This window comes from Chrysochloris asiatica, unplaced genomic scaffold (genome assembly GCF_000296735.1).
Source record: "Chrysochloris asiatica unplaced genomic scaffold, ChrAsi1.0 scaffold00136, whole genome shotgun sequence".
Classification (NCBI taxonomy): domain Eukaryota; kingdom Metazoa; phylum Chordata; class Mammalia; order Afrosoricida; family Chrysochloridae; genus Chrysochloris; species Chrysochloris asiatica.
The window spans coordinates 2231598-2251484 of record NW_006408654.1 but is presented as its reverse complement, the minus strand read 5'-3'; the positions used below and the strand labels follow the sequence as shown (position 1 = coordinate 2251484).

At 38.4% G+C, this 19887-nt stretch overlaps 1 protein-coding gene across 1 annotated transcript in view; it reads left to right on the top strand.

Annotated features, from left to right (window-relative positions):
• The window catches only part of GK5 (glycerol kinase 5 (putative)), a 135244-nt gene that overhangs the window by 106920 nt on the left and 8437 nt on the right, over positions 1 to 19887 (top strand). The window contains exons 14-16 of the mRNA XM_006869869.1: positions 490 to 549; positions 1753 to 1886; positions 7488 to 7635. Of these exons, the coding sequence (XP_006869931.1) occupies positions 490 to 549; positions 1753 to 1886; positions 7488 to 7635 (342 nt within the window). The remainder of the gene's footprint in view (positions 1 to 489; positions 550 to 1752; positions 1887 to 7487; positions 7636 to 19887) is intronic.

Here is a 19887-nt window from a genome sequence, read left to right as displayed (position 1 = left end):
GGATTATAATCAATGTAATGAAACAAGTCATATGAATGGTTGAATGTGAAACTGATGATGTGCCCTGCAAACTTTCACTCAATCCACAATAAAAACCTTAAAAAAAGTTTAAAGTAGAATTTTCTATTATTATAACATGATTATTTTCTGTTTATTAAGTTGTCACCTTTTATTTATGATACAAGATCTTAATAGCTGTCTATTAAATGATGTATTGCCTTAAATTTTTTATAAGAAAATCAATAGCTTAAGTTTAGTTCTAAAATTAAAATTATGCTTTTTTTTAAGGCAAAATACACAATCCCTGAGCCTCCTGCTTAGTTGAGCATCTGTTAGACAACTTGCAGCTACATGATATATTTCTTTAGTATCTTCTGCATATTTTATAAATTTCATGTAAACAGCAGTACAGTTTTTCTAGATATGTTGAAAATAAAGTATTGTTGTGGTATGAATTTCCTCTAAATAGTTGTCTTGTTTTTCAACTAGAAATAAGCAGTTATATGACATGATGCAGAAAGAGATCCGTATCCCTATAACAAAAATCCGGTATGTATATATTGTTATATGCTTTCTTCCCTGGGTAGTTTAAATAGTTCATGCATTTGGAAGCAAACTGAAGCATTGGTGTTTTGAGTCCATACAGAGGGGCACCAGAAGAAAGTCCTGGTGACCTTCTGAGAAATTAGCTGTGAAAATCCTGCAGAGCACAGTCCTATTCTGACGCACATAGAGTAGCCATGAGTTACAATCAACTCCAAGGGAAATTGTTATACTTTGTTTCAACAAACTGAATTGAAAGTTAGACTTTAAATTTCTGAGACCTAAATACTTACGTATTTTTATACACTGACGAGCTAATTCTTTTTAAGGTTTATTCTAAAAACCATTAGAGGAACCCTGATTTAGGGGAGTAAATACTATCCTTCAGTGAAGATAGAAAAACAGAGTTTGGAGTCATAGTATACCTTTAAACCCAAACCGTCCCTTTAGTTTCTCTGAGTTGAGGCTCGGCTTCCTTGTTGGTGAGGTGAGCGAGTTAACACAGATAACTTGATACAGGACAAGGACCTGTGAGGCATTCATTAGGTGTTCACTCACCTCACCAACAAGGAAGCCGAGCCCCAGCTCAGAGAAAGTTAAGAGATGATTTGGTTTTAAAGGAATACCATAACTCCAAACTCTTCTTTCTTTCCTTTACTGAAGGATGGTATTTCACTGTTACAGTTATTCATGATTTCATGCTCCTTTGCAGCAAAATTCTTGGTCATGGGAACTTGAAGAAGAAAGGGAAGCTAATTTCCAGTTTATGGAGAACACAGCACTTTGTATGGAATTGGGAAGACTCTTGGCACTCAGATGTACTTCATATAGATCTTTAAAATTGTTTTTTCAAAATGTGTTGCTATCCTGTGGGCATGAAAGCATCAACTTTCTGACTGCTGAGATGTCCAGATGGATTTTCTTTCATATCAGCTTACTTTATTATATTTGGCCTATTTTGAGGTTGATGCAGAACAAACAGCACAGGTGGGAAAATTGTTGGAAGGAATATGGGGAAATGTTTAAGATTGCCCAATAAGGACTTCTGTCTTCAGGTCAATGCTAAGACATAGAATTTTAAAATTACAGAGTTAAGCTTACAAAATAAAATCAAGGATTTAAGAAAACTATGTGGCACACTTAGAAAGAATGAATGATGCTATTCTGCTGTTGTTGCTGTGGCCATAGTCCATGTCTTGCTCCCCACAGGGCAGATGGAGGTGTCTGCAAAAACAACTTTGTCATGCAGATGACATCAGACCTGATTAACCAGAAGATAGACAGACCAGCACACATTGACATGTCCTGCCAAGGTGCTGCTTCTCTGGCTGGCCTTGCTATTGGTATGTGTGGATCTTCCAAACAAGAACTTTCTTGTAAACTATTTCTTGAAGATTTCATTTCTCTACCCAAATTCCAGAACTTTAGAGAGGATCTGGAATTCATTGGTGCCCCTCAATCTACAACAAATAGTTGTTGTTCTTGTTGGTTGTTGTCATCTGTTGAGCATCTGTTAGACAACTTGCAGCTACAGCAACCTCATATGCAATAGAATGAAACCTTGCTCATCACTGGTCCATCTTCAGGACTGTTGGGACACTCAGGTCTGTCCTTGAAGCCACTGTGTGTTTTGAGTACCTTCCAACCCAGGGGCTCATCTTCCGCCACATTATCGGGCATTATTCTGTTGGATCCACAGGGTTTTCATTGACTGATTTTCAGAAATACATTGCCAGGCTTTCTCCCTAGTCTGACTTAGTCTGGAACTTCCACTGAAACCTGTCCACATGTGCATATGACTCACAAAAACATCTATGACTTCCTGCTAGGGATTTGGTGATCCCTCATCCACCCTCACTTCACTTCTTCAATCAGAGAAAACCTGAGACAAGAGAAATTAATTCTCAGCTGCTTTGGTCTCTGACAAAGAAAGGTACCTACTTAAGCTTTCTGGGTAGATTTTCTCTTTGTCAACAGAAGCCATTCCATTCTTTCATTTATTAAACATTTTTCAGCACCTTTTACATGATACTTACTGCTGTGAAGAGGTTAAAAGACCCAGTCCTTACCTTCTGATGGCAGCAGACAGGCAAATTATTAAATGTGTTAAAATAAGCCCAGTAATAGTAGTAAACATGTGGTGTGGGCCCTCAGAGGAAGTGGTATAACTCAGTCATGAAGGGTTCTAGACAGCCCAGTGAGTAAAGCTGAAGTTCTATGTGAGCCAGTAAAGAAAAAAAGTTGCTCATGAGAAGGTACTGACTGGTTCATTAAAGGAAGTGCTGTGTATGGTGAGGGCCAATGGGAGGCTGGAGGGATACACAGATGTCCAGCTGCAGTGGACTCCCTATACAAAGGGGTATGGACTTGATCCAAAGGCCATTTGAGAGCCATTGAAGAATTGTAAGCAGGGGAGTAACAAGGAGAGATGTTCATAGAACAGGTCACTTTTGGCAATTAGTGGAAGGATTAGTAGGGAGAGGTACAGAATGGAGGTGGGAGGTCAATTAGGATGCTCCCTAGGAAACAGGATAATGCCTTGGGAACACTGGGAATATTTTAATATGTTCCTTTATGGAAGGGGGTAATATTTTATGCCACCCCAAAATACAGATAAAGAATATTTTATAGTTAAAAGTTTCAATCTATTAATAGATTATACTAAAGTTTCAAATCCAAAAAGCATGAAACCAGGATAAGTTCAACTTAAACTTGATTCTATTAAAATTTTGGTAATTATGAATAATATTAGAGTAATCACTTTTATTGTTCATTGCCTAATGCTTGATTAATTCAAATTGAAAAAATAAATTTCCACTAGGTAATCAGTCCCATTTGCATGTGTAATTAAATTTCTTTGCATATTTCCATCTACTTCTATAAAGTTAATATATATCATCTTCTTTTAATTAGAGTAAATCAAGTTTGCATAGGCACTCTACTATTGTTTATACAGTTAATCAAATTTTTCTGTACTTATCTTCTCAGAAAAGCTGAGGTATCTGTTTGGATTGCTTCTCTTTTCAGAAATTTGAGCTATAAAGTCTATACACACACTCTGTGTTTTGGAAATTCACCCCAAAATGAAAGGGAACATCAAGGCTAATTGCCATCCACTCATTTCTGACTCATAGCAACCCGATGCCCAGCAATGCAAAGCACAGCCCGGGCCTACACCATCCTCACATTGCTGCTGCCATGGTGTCACTCCATCTGGTTAGGCTCTTCCTTTTTCTTTCTGACCCTCCACTTTACCAATTCTCTAGGAATTGGTCCACCACCCTTAATCCCACCTAACCCTGTGGGGTGTGACCTGTAAGAGATCAAAGGAGAGAGACGCGAGCAGGGAAGGAGGGACCAGTACCACCAAGAAAGAAGAGCCAGGAGTGGAGTACTTCCTTTGGGCCTGGGGTCTCTGCACTGTGAAGCTCCTAGATCCAGAGAAAGGCTGTTTCTAATACATAGAGATCTCCCTGATGCTGAAAGGAGATAAAGCCCTTCCCTCAGAGCCAACAGAGAGAAACCCTCCCCTGGGCCAGCACTCTGAAATTGAACTCGTCTCCTAATCTGTGAGAGAATAAGTTTTTGTTTGTTAAAACTGTCCACTTTTGGCACTAGATAACATAATGCAAGATTGCAGAATGCAAGGGGTTTTTAAAAAGTCCCCTATGGAAAAATGGAATTAAAAGATAATGGAATTTTTCCACAAACTTAAAATTCCCCTCATATAGTACACAAAGACAACATTCTACACCCTACTTTTGTGAATAGCAGCTGGGGTCTGAAAAGCTTGAGAGCAGCCATTTAAAGTGCAGCTGTTGGTGTCTCCCTGCAGGGAACAAAGGAGAAGGAAGAAAATCAAAGATACATAGAAGCAATTAGTCCAGAGAACTAACAGACAACTTGAACTTCAGCCTGTATGTATATCCTGAGAGCAGAAGAGCTAGCTGGTACCTGGCTACCACTGCTGACCACACAGAGAAAGATCACCATAGGGGGTTCTAGATAGGAAGAAAAATAAAGAACTAAACTCAGAATCATAGCAAGACTAGTCTTACTGATCTGAGGAAGACTGGCGGCATCTTCAAGGCTCTGGCCCTTAGTCATTCTTCAGGCCTGGAACTGAACTCATCAACTCAACTTTCAGCCAAACAATAGACATGCCTTTAGGGTGAACAGTTAGACTGCTAACTGACTGGTCAATAGTTTGAACCCACCTGAGACTCCAAAGGAGAACAATGAGGCAGCCTGCTTCCAAGCTCAAAAACTACATGGGGACATTTCGCCTTGGTCCTGTAGGATCACTGTTAGTTAGAATCAGTCAACTAGGTCAGTGGGTTTGGTATAGGGTGAGCAACAATACTGGGGAAGTACACAGTCCTTAGAACAATCAATCATATACAAAATCAAACCGGTCTATTTTCCCCGGGGATAGAGCTCATAAGACAGGAAGGAAAGGATGATGAATGTCAATGGGGAAATGAGGGGGTGGGAAGAATGTTGTTACCTTGTACAGACTGCAGTCAGTGTCATGAAGCTAAATGTGTAGGAATTGTTCAATGGAAAATCAGTTTGCTCCGTGAACTTTCAGATCATAGTAAAATTGAAAATAAGTAAAACATTTTAGATAAAATAAATGTACCTTATAAATTCAGGATGTAAGAATTTTAAGAACATAATTGTTTTCTTAACTAGCCTTATCAAACTGTAAGCACTGATGAAAACAATTTCTAGTTTTAGTCTTGTTTTTTGTTTTTTAATTTTATTTTGAATCGGGTAAAGGCTTACAGAGCAAATCAGTTGTCTGTTCATCAATTCGTAAACATTTTGTTTCATGTCATTGATTGTAATCCCCACACTTTCTCCCTGTGTTTCCTTTCCTCCTTTCCTACCCTTCCTGCCTTCTGAACTTTGTCCTTGGACAAATGCTTCCATTTTGATTTTGAATTGTTGGTTTTTCTAAGACGGTCTTACCTCCCTGGTATGATTGTTCAAGGAGCTCTGGCAGCGTAGTGGTTATGAGTCAGGCTGCTAACCTCAAGGTCAGCAGTTTGAAATTACTGGAGGTTCCACAGGAGAAAGATGAAACTTTCTGTTCCCAAAAAGACCCAGTACAAGTTCTCTATGAGTCGGAACTGACTCCACGGCACATCACCACCACCAGTATGACTGTTCAAGACCTGTCCACTCTTTGGATAAAAATTGAACCACAGGGCTGAGTTCAGTTCTAGGCCCCAAAACGTGACTAAGGACTGGAGTATCCAGGGTTCAACTAGTCTCTGTCTGACCAATAAGCCTAGTTTTTATTTTAAATGGATTTCAATTTTGTTCCCCATCTTACTCCCACTCTATCCAGAACCTTCTAAATTGATCCCTTTCAGAGTGGTCAGTAGTTCTGGTCTCAGAGGCTGAGGTTCTTATGGTCCAGTAGTCCTTTGGACTAATTGTTTCCATGATTTTTTTTTTTTTTTGCTTCACTCTTCTTTGCTCCAGATGGGGAGAGACCAGTAGTTGCACCTTAGAGGGCCATTCACAAACTTTTAAGACCCTAGTTGCTACTCACCAAAGTAAGATCCAAAACATTTGTGTGTGTGTATGTGAACTATGCTATGCCAATTGACCTTGCTATCCCTTGAGATTATGTTCCTGAGCCCGCAGAACTAGCGTTTTTAGTCTTTAAAAACAAAACTCTATAAGTTATTGCCTTTAAACATAGATACTCTAAAATGCTTACTTTGTAAATAGGAAAAAAGTAACTTGACAAAAAGTTTTAGAAAAAATTTTTATTAGTTTTTTTATTGACTAGTGAGAAGAGTGCAGGCAGACTGTTTTAGAACATCTGCACAGGTGAGATGAAAGGAGACTTTCAGGTAGCAAGACACCTACATCATTTCAGACTTGGAAATCATAAATAAATGTCTTCTTGTGCTACTTTTTATTATAAATTACATGGTTTCTTCGTAAGGAATGGTTTGGTAGAAGTAAATATTATTTTGAATTAGAACTTAAATGTGGTTATGTTGTTAGGTGCTGTCAAGTTGATGTCAACTCATAGAGACTTAAGGTGATAAAGTGGGGCTTTCCGAGGGTCTTCTGGGCTGAAATCTTTACAAGTTGCCAGACCTTTAATGTTTTATTGTGAGTTGAGTGAAGGTACACAGAGTGGATCATCAGCTTTACATTCAACAAATCATATACTTTGTTTCATTTCAATGATTACAGTCCCCTCCATGCAGTGTCACTTGATAGTTTCTTCTCATTCTCTCATCCTGGCTTTTGTCCTTAGGTAAGTGCTGCACTTTTGATCTTGAATTGCCGACCATTCAATGTTGTGGGTACTTTACTAGTCTTGTTGTCCCCCCGCCATATACTTGCCTGAGAAATTGAGCCACTGGGGTGAGTTCAGATCCAGACCTGAAGGATGATCAAGAACTATATAGTCTTGGGGTCCACACATCTATCTGACAAGTAAACCTGGTCTTTTTTATGATTTTGTGTTTTGTCCCACAGCTTCTTGAGTCTGTCCAAGACTTTTTAAAGTGATCCATTTCAGAACAGATGGTAGTAGTAGCTGGGTACCGTCTAGTCCTGGTCGTGGAAACTGATGTTCACAGGATCCATTAGTTCATTGGGCTAATTGTTTCCATTCACCTTCAATTTTCATCACTTGTCTTTTCTCTAGGGAGAAACCAATAGTTGCACCTTAGATGGCTGTTCATGAGCTTTTCAATTTCTAGTCAATACTCACCAAAGTAAGAAACCAAAGTATTTTATAATCCTACTTTATTGCCATTTTACAAAAATCAAAAGCAACAAAGTATTTTGGATTATGCTTTCAGTTAGTAATTGTTTACCTTTGTGCCAATCTGCAGCATTGTGGGTAAACTAGGTAGACTCATTATTTGCCCAAAATTAGAGAATAACTTCCTTTTTTAAATCTCTAGGGTTTTGGACTGACAAGGAGGAATTAAAGAAGCTGAGGCAAAGTGAAATGGTTTTCAAGCCACAGAAGAAATGGCAAGAGTATGAAATGAGTATGGAAAATTGGGTGAAAGCAGTGAAGCGTTCCATGAACTGGTATACCAAGACATGGCACTGAAGGACCTACAGATGGTGTGCTCACAGGACGCGCAGCTGAGACAGTGCTTGGGTGTAACCAGCACTGCAGTGACCAAGCAGTTTCAAAAACAAAAAGGGAAAGCATTGCTTTTTATAAATGCAGATAAACAAACAAAAATAGCTTCTTTTAAAAATCCAAATCCTCAGTTAAGACTGATATAACATCAGTACCTCAAAACTTTTTTGTCTTCTGTTTTGTAGCAAATTCCAAAGGACATCAACTGTTTCCAACCGTATTGGAGCAGTTTTGCATCCTCCTCCTTTTTTATACTTAGGTCCATGGTGCCTGTGAACACAGTTGTTCAGTATATGAGCAGACAATTCTGGATCAAGCACCAGCTATGTTTTATTCCAAAATTAAGGGAAAAATATTTCCTTTAATTCTCTAGAATTAAATGAGCTATTGGAAGTGCGTATAACTAACAACAAAGAATAACCAAGGGAACGTGTAATTCTGAAACTTTACTGTTTTAGGTTTAAAGCCTTTATTGTTCATGATTCAAATATGAGCTCAACATCTCCCCCTCAGCTAAGCTTGTTAGTCACTGCTTGCTTTATTGAGCTTAAAGACACTGCTTCAAGTTTTCTTTCTTATTGTGAAGTGCCATCGAGTCAGTTCCGACTCATTGTGACACTGTACAGGGTTTCTTAGGAGCAGCTGGTGGGTCTGAACTACCGACCATGTGATTCCAAGTCTAGTGCTGATCCTACAGTGCCACACCAGGAGTCCATTTAGTTTTCTTTGTTCAACTAAACTCTAAGCCTTCTTGATGTGTTGAAAACACTAAACAAATACTTTCAATCAATAAGAAAAGTATTTTCTTTGTAACTTTTTATTGTGAATTGAATGAATGTTTACAGAGCAAATTGGTTTTCTGTTCAACAATTCGTGCATTTTGCTTTGTGACATTGATTCCAGTCCCCTGAATGCAGCAGTACGCTTTCCATTTCCTTCCTGTGTTTGCCATTTTTATTTGTCCTTCTTCCTGATCCATTCCTGCCTATGAGATTTGTTGTTGTTGCTGAGTGCCTTCGAGTTGTTTTGACTCATAGTGACCTTGTATAGGGTGTCTAAGGATCAGCTGGTGGGTTTGAACTGCTGACCTTGTGGTTTGCAATCCTGTGCTGATCCACAGTACCCACCTCATCAGAGCTTTATCCCTGGTGTGGTTGATTTCCTCCCCAGAGTTACTGTTCACCCTATTGTGTGAATGAAAACAGCCTTTGAGGCAGGCAGGTTGTTGATTTTTAAGGAACGAGTATGCCATTTATTTACTTCTCAAATAGTATTTCTTTCAAAAACGTCTGATTCAAGTATAACTATAATTTTCTTTTACAAAATGGTAATTAAAATAAATTTTGTCTTCTATTATTTTATTAGTTGGTGAAATACTTGTATAAACACCTTTTATTTTGATTAAGGGGTCTGATTGACAGAGTTAAAAAGTCCTGTGGGATAAACACTGGACTGCTAACCACAAGTTTGATGTTTCAAACCCACCAGCCACTCCTTAGAAACCCTGTAAAAGGTTGCTATGAGTCAGAACCGACTCAACAACACTTAACAACAACAGCAATTTGAAGAGCTCTGGTAGCATAGTGGTTATGAGTTGGGCTGCCAACCTCAAGGTCAGCAGTTCAAAACTACCAGCAGTTCCGCGGGAGAAAGATGAGGCTTCCTCTTCCCATAAAGATTTTTAACCTTGGAAACCCTGTGCAGGGTCGCTATGAGTGGCAGTTGATTTCACAGTACTTAACAACAACAACAACCCTAATTTATTGGCGTCTTCAGATTTGTCTTCACTGAGTATTTTACTTGTTCTTGTATCTTTTAGATGTTAGTCCAGTTTATTCCCCTCTTGAAAATATGTGCAGTGGGTAGTTGGCACATAGTTTTGGTGACAGGAGTGTATTCATGCTAAGGATGCCTTCTGGCCATCAAGGCATAGATCTACAGAGGGGAGCCTGCATGGTTCCATTCTCCACCTTTCTTGATAGTAAGAATGTGAAGTTGACCACCTTCCAACCAATTCTCCTGGTATTGCCCCTCTATACATTTAGGGTAGGTAGGTTCCATTTGGATTTGCTGTAATAACATTTATTTCCCTCTTGGTCAGGAATAATCGCATTTAGCCCTGTAATAGAATTAACTGTTAAATTACAGTGCAGCTAAAGGAGTGATTGTTACAGCAGATTTTGTTGTTGCCATTATGTATGGGCATTTCAGAAATGGCTTGCATTAGATGGTAAATTACATTTCTGAAAATTCCATTTCCATGAGTTTCAAGTGTCTTCTTAAACTATTAATATTTTTGATGGAGCCATTTACCAAATACATAATTGAAACTTGGAAGTGTGTTTGCTAAGTAGAAGCACTTCTGTTTGTTTACTTACTATATCAGATCCTTTCATGGATCTTTAGTCTTTCTCTTTTTGCAGTATTTTTGCAAAGCTGAATTAGTAGCCAATTAAGGGCTTTTGTAAAAGAATTCTGTGAAAGGTGCTCTGTTACTATTCCCTATAGACTCTGCATCTCAGTAGATACGATTTCACAAGACATAATTGTTCTGCGAGGTTTTTTTGTTGTTTGGTTGGTATGAAATGAATTATAATGTTATTAATGTCTAAAAGTTTGTTAATTCACTTCTTTTTTCTGCATTCTTTTTTCTCAGTAAAAGACCACAAATTAAGGATAAATCTAAACACTTTTAGATCTGGGGAAATAACGTTGTATAAATATCTCATTGGAATTACGCATCTTCTAAAAATGCAGTAGCTAATTGTTTTCCTGTATAAATGTAGAAGATAATCTTTTAATATTCCTGGCTGTTTTAGTGATAGAGTTCAGTAAATCTTTCATCTGATTTTGGCCAGAATCAGAAACATGACCACATTTACTTTTGTGGACACAGAAGCAGTTGATAATCAAAATCAGTTGAGCAATAGCAATGGTCCTTTCCATCTTTCATGTTTATTTATTTGTATACTAATATTTTTAAGTTCCTTTTTTTTTCCCCCTGTATTAAGATTTCTCAGCATGCCTTATTTTTCCAATGTGGAGCCATCAGATATTTTTAGGAGTGCCCCAGCTATCTCATCAAAGGGGAAAGTGTTCCTTTACAATTAATCTTAAAATGGTACTAATTGCTTTTATACTGTGTATTTACTAGTTTTTAAATCCTTTCTATCTAATTATGACAGGGTTTCTCAATTATTAATGTTTTGGACCAAATAATTTGTTGTTAGAGGACTGTGCTGTGTTTTGTAGGAAGTTCAGCAACACCCCTGACCGCTACCATTTGCTGCATCCCTCCAGTTGTGACGACCAAAAGTGTCTCCACACACTGCCAAATGCCACCCTGGGAGGCAGAACAGCTCTCAGTTAAGAAACACTTATATTAGAAGATGTTGGAAGAAAACTAAGGAATCTGTGCTTATGGGAAGTCTACAATGTCTCTTTTCTTTCTGTTGCATTTTATCTTAAGAAACTCTTGTTTCCTGAGATAAAGTCCTGTCTTAAGTAGTTTCTATATTTCAGTCTAATGGGGCAAAAAATCTCGTGCTATAATTGTCTTTGGAAGATTTTATCCACTCACTCCCTATCCTACCCACCCACTTCCACCAGCCCCATAGGTCTTTGTTAATAGAGCCATGGGTTCAGTATAGGATTCATGTATTCTGCAGTTGGCAAAGGCTCATCTTTGATTTGCTGTTTTGCTTTCTTTTCATCTTTGAATAAACTAGATGATCACACTCTGTATCTGCCTTCTGGGCAAGCCTACACCAGACAGAAGGTCCCTGGAAGCAGAAACCATGTCTACTTCCACAGAACATACCACTGTGCCTTAGCATTTGTAGAACATATTTTTCTTTTATGTTTCTAAGAGTAAGTTTTTGTGCATAGACATTTTGTCCTTGATGTTACATGTTTGTTGATAAAAAGCAAAAACTCTTCCAACTCATAGCGACCCTACGTAGGGTTTCCAGGACTGTAGATCCTCCAGGAGCCGATCACCTCATCTTTCTCCAATGCACGTAAAGATCTGTAGGTTCAGACGCCCTTTGAAACCTCTCTACTGTGTACTATAGGGCTGCTATGAGCCGGGATCTAGTCAATGGCATTGGGTTTATAGGGGGAAAAAAACTTAAGAAATAATCCCATCCGTAAGGGACTTAAATAAGGACAGGTTTTTAATTAGAAATAGTCGATCTCAAGAACCTGACAAAAATTCTAGAATTCTTTGAAGGGGAGGCAGTAGCTGTACCCTGAGGTTTTTAGTCTTTACATGATTCTAGAGTCATCCCAAATAGCCTAAAAGGCTACTCTAAAGGATTCTGAATCCTTTTGGGAAGTTTAGATCCTATTTCTCAATAAGAATTGAAAGCCCAAAACACATTTTGATCTTTAAGGTCTGCCTAATCCCTGAATCATCTTCTTGCATACCCAAAGTCATTCATTTAAGTCAAACTTGTCAAAATGAGTAGCTCAAAAAAAGTCTAGTAGGCTATCCTGAGTCAGTTGATTTTTAAGTTTTGGAGTCTCATAACTTCATAAATATTTTAGCACCAGCATCCATTCTAAGCTTAGCACTGACTATATTGTCTTCATGTTCCCATGAGACCACTGCCTAGGCAGTTATGATCGTGGGTACAGTGTGGAGAGAGACAGGAGCCTGCAGAATGAGATCTTTCTGAGATGATCAGTGGAGACTTCTGAGATGCTGAGCAGGTTTCAGCAGAGTGTCCCTACTAAGACGGGGTAGGAAGAAAGGCCTGGTGATCTACTTGCAATAATCAGCCATCTTAGGTGTGGCATTGCCACGAATCAGGGACTGACTTGATGGCAGTTGACAACAGCAGCAACAATTAAAATGAGTATGTCTAGACAGGTGTCTGTCTTGTTTGGAAAATAAAGGACAGAAGGGTTCTACTTAACTGAGCCAAAGTTAAGTTCTACTTAACTTTATAAGGAACTGCCAAACTGTTTCCAGAGTAACTGTACCATTCCTACTACAATGCATGAGTGGTCCCTTTTCTCTGCATTCTCACCAGCATTATTTGATGGTGTCACTATTTATTGTTGTCATTGTGATAGATGTTTAATATCTCTTTCTGGATTTAATTTGAACTTCCTTAATGTATAATGTTGTTGTTCATGTGTCTTAATTTCCCTCTGTATATCCTTTTCAGTAAAATGTCTGTTCATATATTTGTTAGATTGTCAATTTGTTAGATTGTTTGCTAAATGAGCCATAACTTTAATATCTTTTTAAAGTGTTGTGTAGTCTTTGTTTTTTAAATCAGCCTAGTGACTTAAGAAGTCATTAAGTAGGATTTTAAAATCTTTCTGGGCAAAAAATATAAAGCATTTTGAACATGATTTTATAATGTACTGAGCTGAAGAGGTCTTCATAGTTCTTGTACTCGTTATATAATGTGGTACTAATACTGTGTAATAGCAAAATTTTCAAAGATAACTCTGCTTAGAATGTTAAATAGAGTATAAAGATATATATTTTATACATAGCTATATGTTTCTAAATGTTTTTTTAAATAATCTAATTTGTGTGTATCTTTTAGAAGGGTCTTGTGGAAAATGAATTAGAAATTTTTCATATTTGTTTAAGATGGTAAATATAAATCCCAATTCATATATATCAGTAAATTCATAATCTTATTTTTTTGTTTCCTTAAATCTATATATTTTGCAGTTTTATTAAATAGTAATTAATAACTGTTGTTACAATCTATAGGTAAAATCTAGGATGCACAGCGGTAGAAATATTTTTCATGCATATGCAAATTTTCACCCTAGCTTTTTGTTTACCTTAACCTTCAGATTTGCTTTTAAAACTTTATCAGAAATTCCCATCAAAACGCTATTTCCTGTTTTGATTTCAACACGTTAAGTTCACAGAGAAATAAGCATCTGTTGACAACAGTTGCGACTCAAGATAATCTGGGCTTTTTCTGGTTAGAGAAGAAAGTAACCCTGCCTATTTGGCGTATTATTCTATGGTCTACATTCTTGCATAAGGAGATTACTAAAAAAGAGTTAATTTTTTTGTGATGGGGAAAGATTATTTAATTTGTTGGGGAAATGTGCTGTATTTTCAGGTATTTAGTAAGATTACAAATGACTAGATGAAAGATCTTTTCAAATCCAAATGCAATGGAATTGACATAACTTTAAAAAATCTTTCTGAAAATTGTAATCTTAAAATCATATGGGACGATTATTAAGCCTCAATGGCTTAATAATCAGAACTCGACTAGAAAAAGATTTAAAAAAAATTTTTTTTGATACAGGAAACGAGAATAAATTGCTACAATTTGATGAACCTGACCTATACTCATGGAGGTAGTAGCTCTAAATACCAACAGAGAGGGAAGGAGTCTTCACATCAAGTATCAACGCTATCCCCTCTGTATATAGGATAGATAGGGACGGGCAACTTAAACATTGGCTACCTTAAATGAGGGGGTGATAAAGGCACGAAGTGACTGGCTTACAAGGTTTCAAGAGGGAGCTTAGTTTAAGAGTGTGTGAGGGAAGATAGAGTCCCCACTGAATAGTTTTCATCTTGTGTAGATGGGTCTGGTGAAAAGAGATGGGAATAAGATTCTTATGATTCAGCAGTGAGTAATTGTTATCATGACTAATTGTGACTGTCACATTGTAAAGATAGAAGTTTTATAGCAAAAACGGAGTAGTTAATAATAATAATTTTAAAAATCATGGGAAACCAGTGAATCAGTGAATGATTGATTGACACATATTGATGTATTAAAGCCATTTTTATTCATTGTTTCTGTGTTCAGTCCTTTGGTTCACACACGTACTTAGCAACATCCATGTGATGTAGGATTGACTTCCATTGCTCAACAATGCCAAAAGCTGGGAAATGGGATGCTATTGGAGATCTTGAATGTTGGCTCATTGTTAAGTAGATTTCGGCATACTGCAAATGGTCTAGGAAAACAAACACATGCTGCAGATTGATGTTGCCAGACTCAGTGCATCAGGCCAGAAAACAATACCATCACCTGAGAAAGTCCCACCAGTAACCCCAAGAGGGGTTATAAGGCTCTATGTAGAGAGTCTACTAGGAACAAGGAGACAATGTTCTGGCAATGTGCCCTTCCCTCCAATGAACAAATGGATTAACTTGGCCAGGAGCCAGTAGAAGCATCTACATCAGCAACAGAGTCCTTTACTGTGTGCCTCATGTGTTACCATGTCCAACACAAGGATGGATCCAGGCAGCAATGGTGGCATGCATTCTGGGTAGTGCAGGCTCAATCAGCAACATGGTTCCAGGTGATCTCATCCAAGCATGGACTTTTACGATGAGCACCTGCCTGAGGGTCCCAGATGGTTTTATTAGAAGCTACAGTTTGTGGGTTTAATCTCTCAGTCTGTAGCTTTCCAAGTAGCAGATTAATACCTAGTATATTAGCAACCATCTAAGAGTTATGAAAATATTAAAAGACTCTTCAAGGGTATATTGGCTATAGATACAAGCACAGCCTTGAGTTGTGCCCACTGAGCAGAGTGGACGTGTCCACTTCCTGTTCTGTATTCTCAGTACTGGGGTTGGGGAGCCACAGCAACCCAGTCACCATTGGGTTTCAGCTTAGTGAAACCACCAGTGAACAAGGCCCAGATACTAATGAAGACCTCTATGAATCAAAAGCCCTTGTAACCAGCAACTTTTGCTTCTTGTAATAAGATGGAGGCATAAAGTTTTCCCACAGGGTATCTGCCACTTTTTCACATAAAGAGACCATTAGGAAAGATCCAGTTATTAACATACCATTTTCATTTGACCAGCAAGGTTCTTCCCATCTTGTTAGTCATCAACCCTGAATTGACCTGCACCAAAATTGGAACATCAGACCAGGCTACCATGAGGCTTCCATGGCCAGACATTCAGTTTGATAAAACCCAATAGCAAGCTGATAGCTGCTTCTCAAAAGGGGAGTGTACCTGAGGGGAAGCAATGAGTTCACAACCTTGGGGCTTGCTCCAGTGAAGGCTGCCGCCACTTACCAGAAGCTCAAGTTAGTGAAACTTTCAGCCACATGCAGACTTGTAGCTCCAAGGAGCCACCAGTGTTGTGGAGAGGGCCTCAAAAGTGTAAAGTGTGTTATAGTTCATGGGTAGCTTCCAACACAGTCTACTTGTTGTTGTTAGGTGCCATCAAGTTGGTACTGACCCATAGCGACCCTATGCACAACAGAACAAAACACTGAGAATCCAGGATCCGCCGTGTTGACACAAAACCTTAACTATCACAAGTAGCCACAAGTTTAATGAATGTTAGAAAGATAAGCAGGATCTTACAAAAATGGGTCTGAAGAGGGTGAGCTTTCCTGAAGAAAATATTGTTTAAACTTAGACAAGAAGACATGTAGAGGTTGGATGTAGGTGAATTGGAGATTGTTCTAAGCACAAGGAATATCCCACTAACAGAGATCTTAGAACATTTATGTTTGTATCATTTATGCCTCCCACTTCTTGGCTTATAAGAAGGGCTTTGTAAGTGTTAGTTGAATTAATAAAGTAGGTTCTGGCACGTTTTTGATATCCAGTGGAAATTTTACTTTCCTTTTCAAAGGAATGTTTGTTTTGTTTTGTTAAGTGCCATTGAATTCGTTCTGATTCCTAGCGATCCTGTGTAGGGTTTCTGGGGAGTGACTGGTGGGTTTGAACCACCAACCTTGTGGTTGTAGTCCAGTGCTTATCCTACAGCACCACACCAGAGCTCCATAAGATCCCTTAATGGAGAAATAAGCTCTGGTGGTGCAGTGGGTTACATGTTGGGCTACTAACCAAAAAGTTGGGGTTCAAACCCACCCATTGCTCTGCAGGAGAATGATGTATCAGTCTGCTTCTGTAAAGATTACAGTCCGGGAAACCCCAGGCAGCAGTTCTGCTCTGTCCCATAGGGTCTCTGAGTTGGAATCTACTCACTGGCAGTGGATTTTAATGAGGAAATGAGAAGAAAGCAAGAAGGCTGACTCCTGTGCAAATTGCTAAATTGGAACTCTGAGTGGGAATGCAAAATTGATTTACATGAATTTCCCTCCCTGTAGCAACTTGACAATTTATTCTGTTCTGGATAATTTTCAGTTTTGGCTTCAAACCCAAGCTGTTTCTTATTCTGAATTTTCTGGCCTGCTGTGAAACTAGCATTTAGTGTCTTTCACAGCATACCCTGATTAGGTCATGGAAATTCACAGCTAGATCAGACCAGTATATGGAAAATTTGAAGTTTTCACTGCCCATTTTATTTGGTGATGTTGTAAGGTGTTATGTAACATCCACTTTCAAGTAGATTTTCCAAAAAACATTCTCAAATGATCATAATAATTGCCACCATTTACTGAACACTTACTATATACTTAACAGAGCAAAATCCTCATATTAATGCTACAAAAGAATAAGTTGAGTCATGTTAAAATTACCAAATAGCAATTTCATATGGTTCAACTTAATATTGTTGTCACTTAAATGTCTTTCACCTTATAACTTATAAAGAAGTTGGAGACTTTCTGTGAGTCATACCCTTTCTCCAAAATTTAGTACAGAAGTGATTATTCTTGATAAAGAGACACAGAGAGTTTCCAACCTGCCCCCACCTAGCCCAAGCACTCTATGTGTGTTCTTCTGTCACAGCTGTTTGGACATTGTTTTGAGATGGTTAACTCTTTAGTCTTCCCTGTTACACTACGTTTCTTAAAGGAAGAGGTTTTGTATGTCATTCTCATTTTTGTGTGTTCAATGCCTATGATATTTGCTGAATTAAATTGAAAATAACTTTAGTGAAATATCTTGTCTAAATAAAATAAATTTTTATTGATTTCTTACTAGAAGAAGTATACTAACCACTCCATTAGGATTTTTGCATTTTTAAATAAATTAGGAGAAATACTAGCTCTGAACAATCATACAAAAATGATACCTCTACTTTTCCCTAAGGAGTCCTAATGTAACACTATAGGATCAGCACCGAACTGCCAACCACAAGGTTGTTGGTTCTAACCCACCAATTGCTCCTTGGAAATCCTATATAGGGTGACTATGAGTCAGAACTAACTTGACAACTCTTAACAACAACTCTTCACTAAAGAAAGATCCAAAGACGCTTTTTTGCCTCCATCACCTTCTCTACATATCTATTTAAATAGCAATTTCTTAGTGCCACCTACCATAATCACCCTATTTAAGACTGAACCAACATTTTTTTTTTAACCAGAGTACCTATTCAAATCCAAAACAGACTGTTGTTGAGCCAATTCTGACTCATAGTGACCACACAGAACAATGTAGAACTGCCCCATGGGGTTTCCAAGGCTGTAAATCTTTATGGAAGCTGACTGACACATCTTTTTCCCACCAAGCTGCTCGAACCACCAACAAACCTATGTAGTTGCCAGCCATCACTCTAACTGCTGCACCACCAGGTCTCCCTTAACACCGACTAGTATGTAACATACTTTATATTTTGTTTATTTCGTTTCTATAGTATCTTCCCTCTAAAATGTAAGGTCCAAGAAGGCAGGAATGTGTGTGTTCTTTGACCACTGATGTATCCTTAGCATCCAGACTAGTGTTTGGCATAAAGAAGGTGAGCTATAAATACTGACTGAATGAGTGAGATGAAAGGGCTGGGAGCAAAATGATACAATTGTCGTTTTGATGATGTGCCTTCCTAGTTGACTCCATTAGACGGACAGCTCTATTCTTGCTCCTCTTTGGATGGAGGAGTTCCATTGTACATCTTTAGGGATTTTCCACAGAGCTAGAAGATGAAATGTTTTGTTATAGTTTGTTGTTGTTAGGTGCCATCAAATTGGTTCCAACTCATAGCAACCCTATGCACAATAGAACAAAACACTGACCAGTCCTGCTGCCACTGTGCCAATCCATCTCGTTGGGGTTTTCCTTTATTTCATTGACCCTCCACTTAACCAAGCATGATGTCCTTCTCCAGGGACTGGATATATGTCTGAAGTATGAGAGACAAAATCAAGTCATCCTGGCTTCTAAGGAGCATTCTGGCTGCACTTCCTCCAACAATGATTTGTTTGTTCTTCTGGCAGTTCATGGTACTTAAAATATTTGTTGCCAACACCATTATTCAAATGCATCAATTCTTCTGTGGTCTTCCTTATTCACTGTCCAACGCTCACATGCATATGAGGTTATTGAAAATTCCATGGCTTGGGTCAGGCACACCTTAGTCCTCAAACTGACATCTTTGGTCTTAAATACTTTAACGAGGTTTTGGGCAACAGATTTGCCTAATGTCGTCTGATTCTTGACTCATGCTTCCATGAGTGTTGATGGTTGATCTGAGCAAAATGAAGTCTTCGACAACTTCAATCTTTTCTCCACTTATCTTGGTGTTATTTATTGGTCCAGTGGTGTGGATTTTTGTTTTACATTGAGGTGCAACCCATACTGGAGGCTGTGGTCTTTGGTCTTCACCAGTATTTTAAGTCCTCGTTGTTTTCAGCAAGCAAGGTTGTATCATCTGTACACGGCAGATTGTTAATGAGCCTTCCTCCAATCCTGATGCCTTGTTCTTCTTCATATGATTCAGCTTCTCAGATTATTTGCTCAGCATACAGACTGAATAAATATGGTGAAAGAATACAACCCTGATGCAAACGTTTCCTAATTTTAAGCCAGTATTTGTTCTAACAACTGCCTCTTGGTCTATGCACAATTAAGGATTCTGGAATACCTGTTCTTTGAAATGTTGGCTATAGCTTGTCATGATCCACACAATCAAAAACCTTTGCATAGTCATGAAATGGGTGTTTGTTTGTTTTTGTCATGAAATGTTTTATAAGAACATTTCCTCGAGTTCCCCTTCAGTTTTCACATTACATCATGACCTGGCTTGGGCTGGATCTTACTTGTCCAGGTGTTGAAAAACCTACACATCCCAGGGGTGGCTATTTCTTTGTCGCAGAATTTAAAGGTGCTCACACATAGTCTCAGTATGTCGAGAGATCAAGCTCAGCAGTCAAGAGATCAAAGGATGTATTGCATCAGGCAAATCTGTTGCACAAGACCTTTTTAAAGTGTTGAAGAACAAAGACGTCAGCTTGAGGACTAAGGTGTGCCTGACCCAAGCCATGGTGTTTACAATAACATCATATGCATGCGAAAGCTGGACAGTGAATAAGGGAGACCGTAGAAGAATTGAT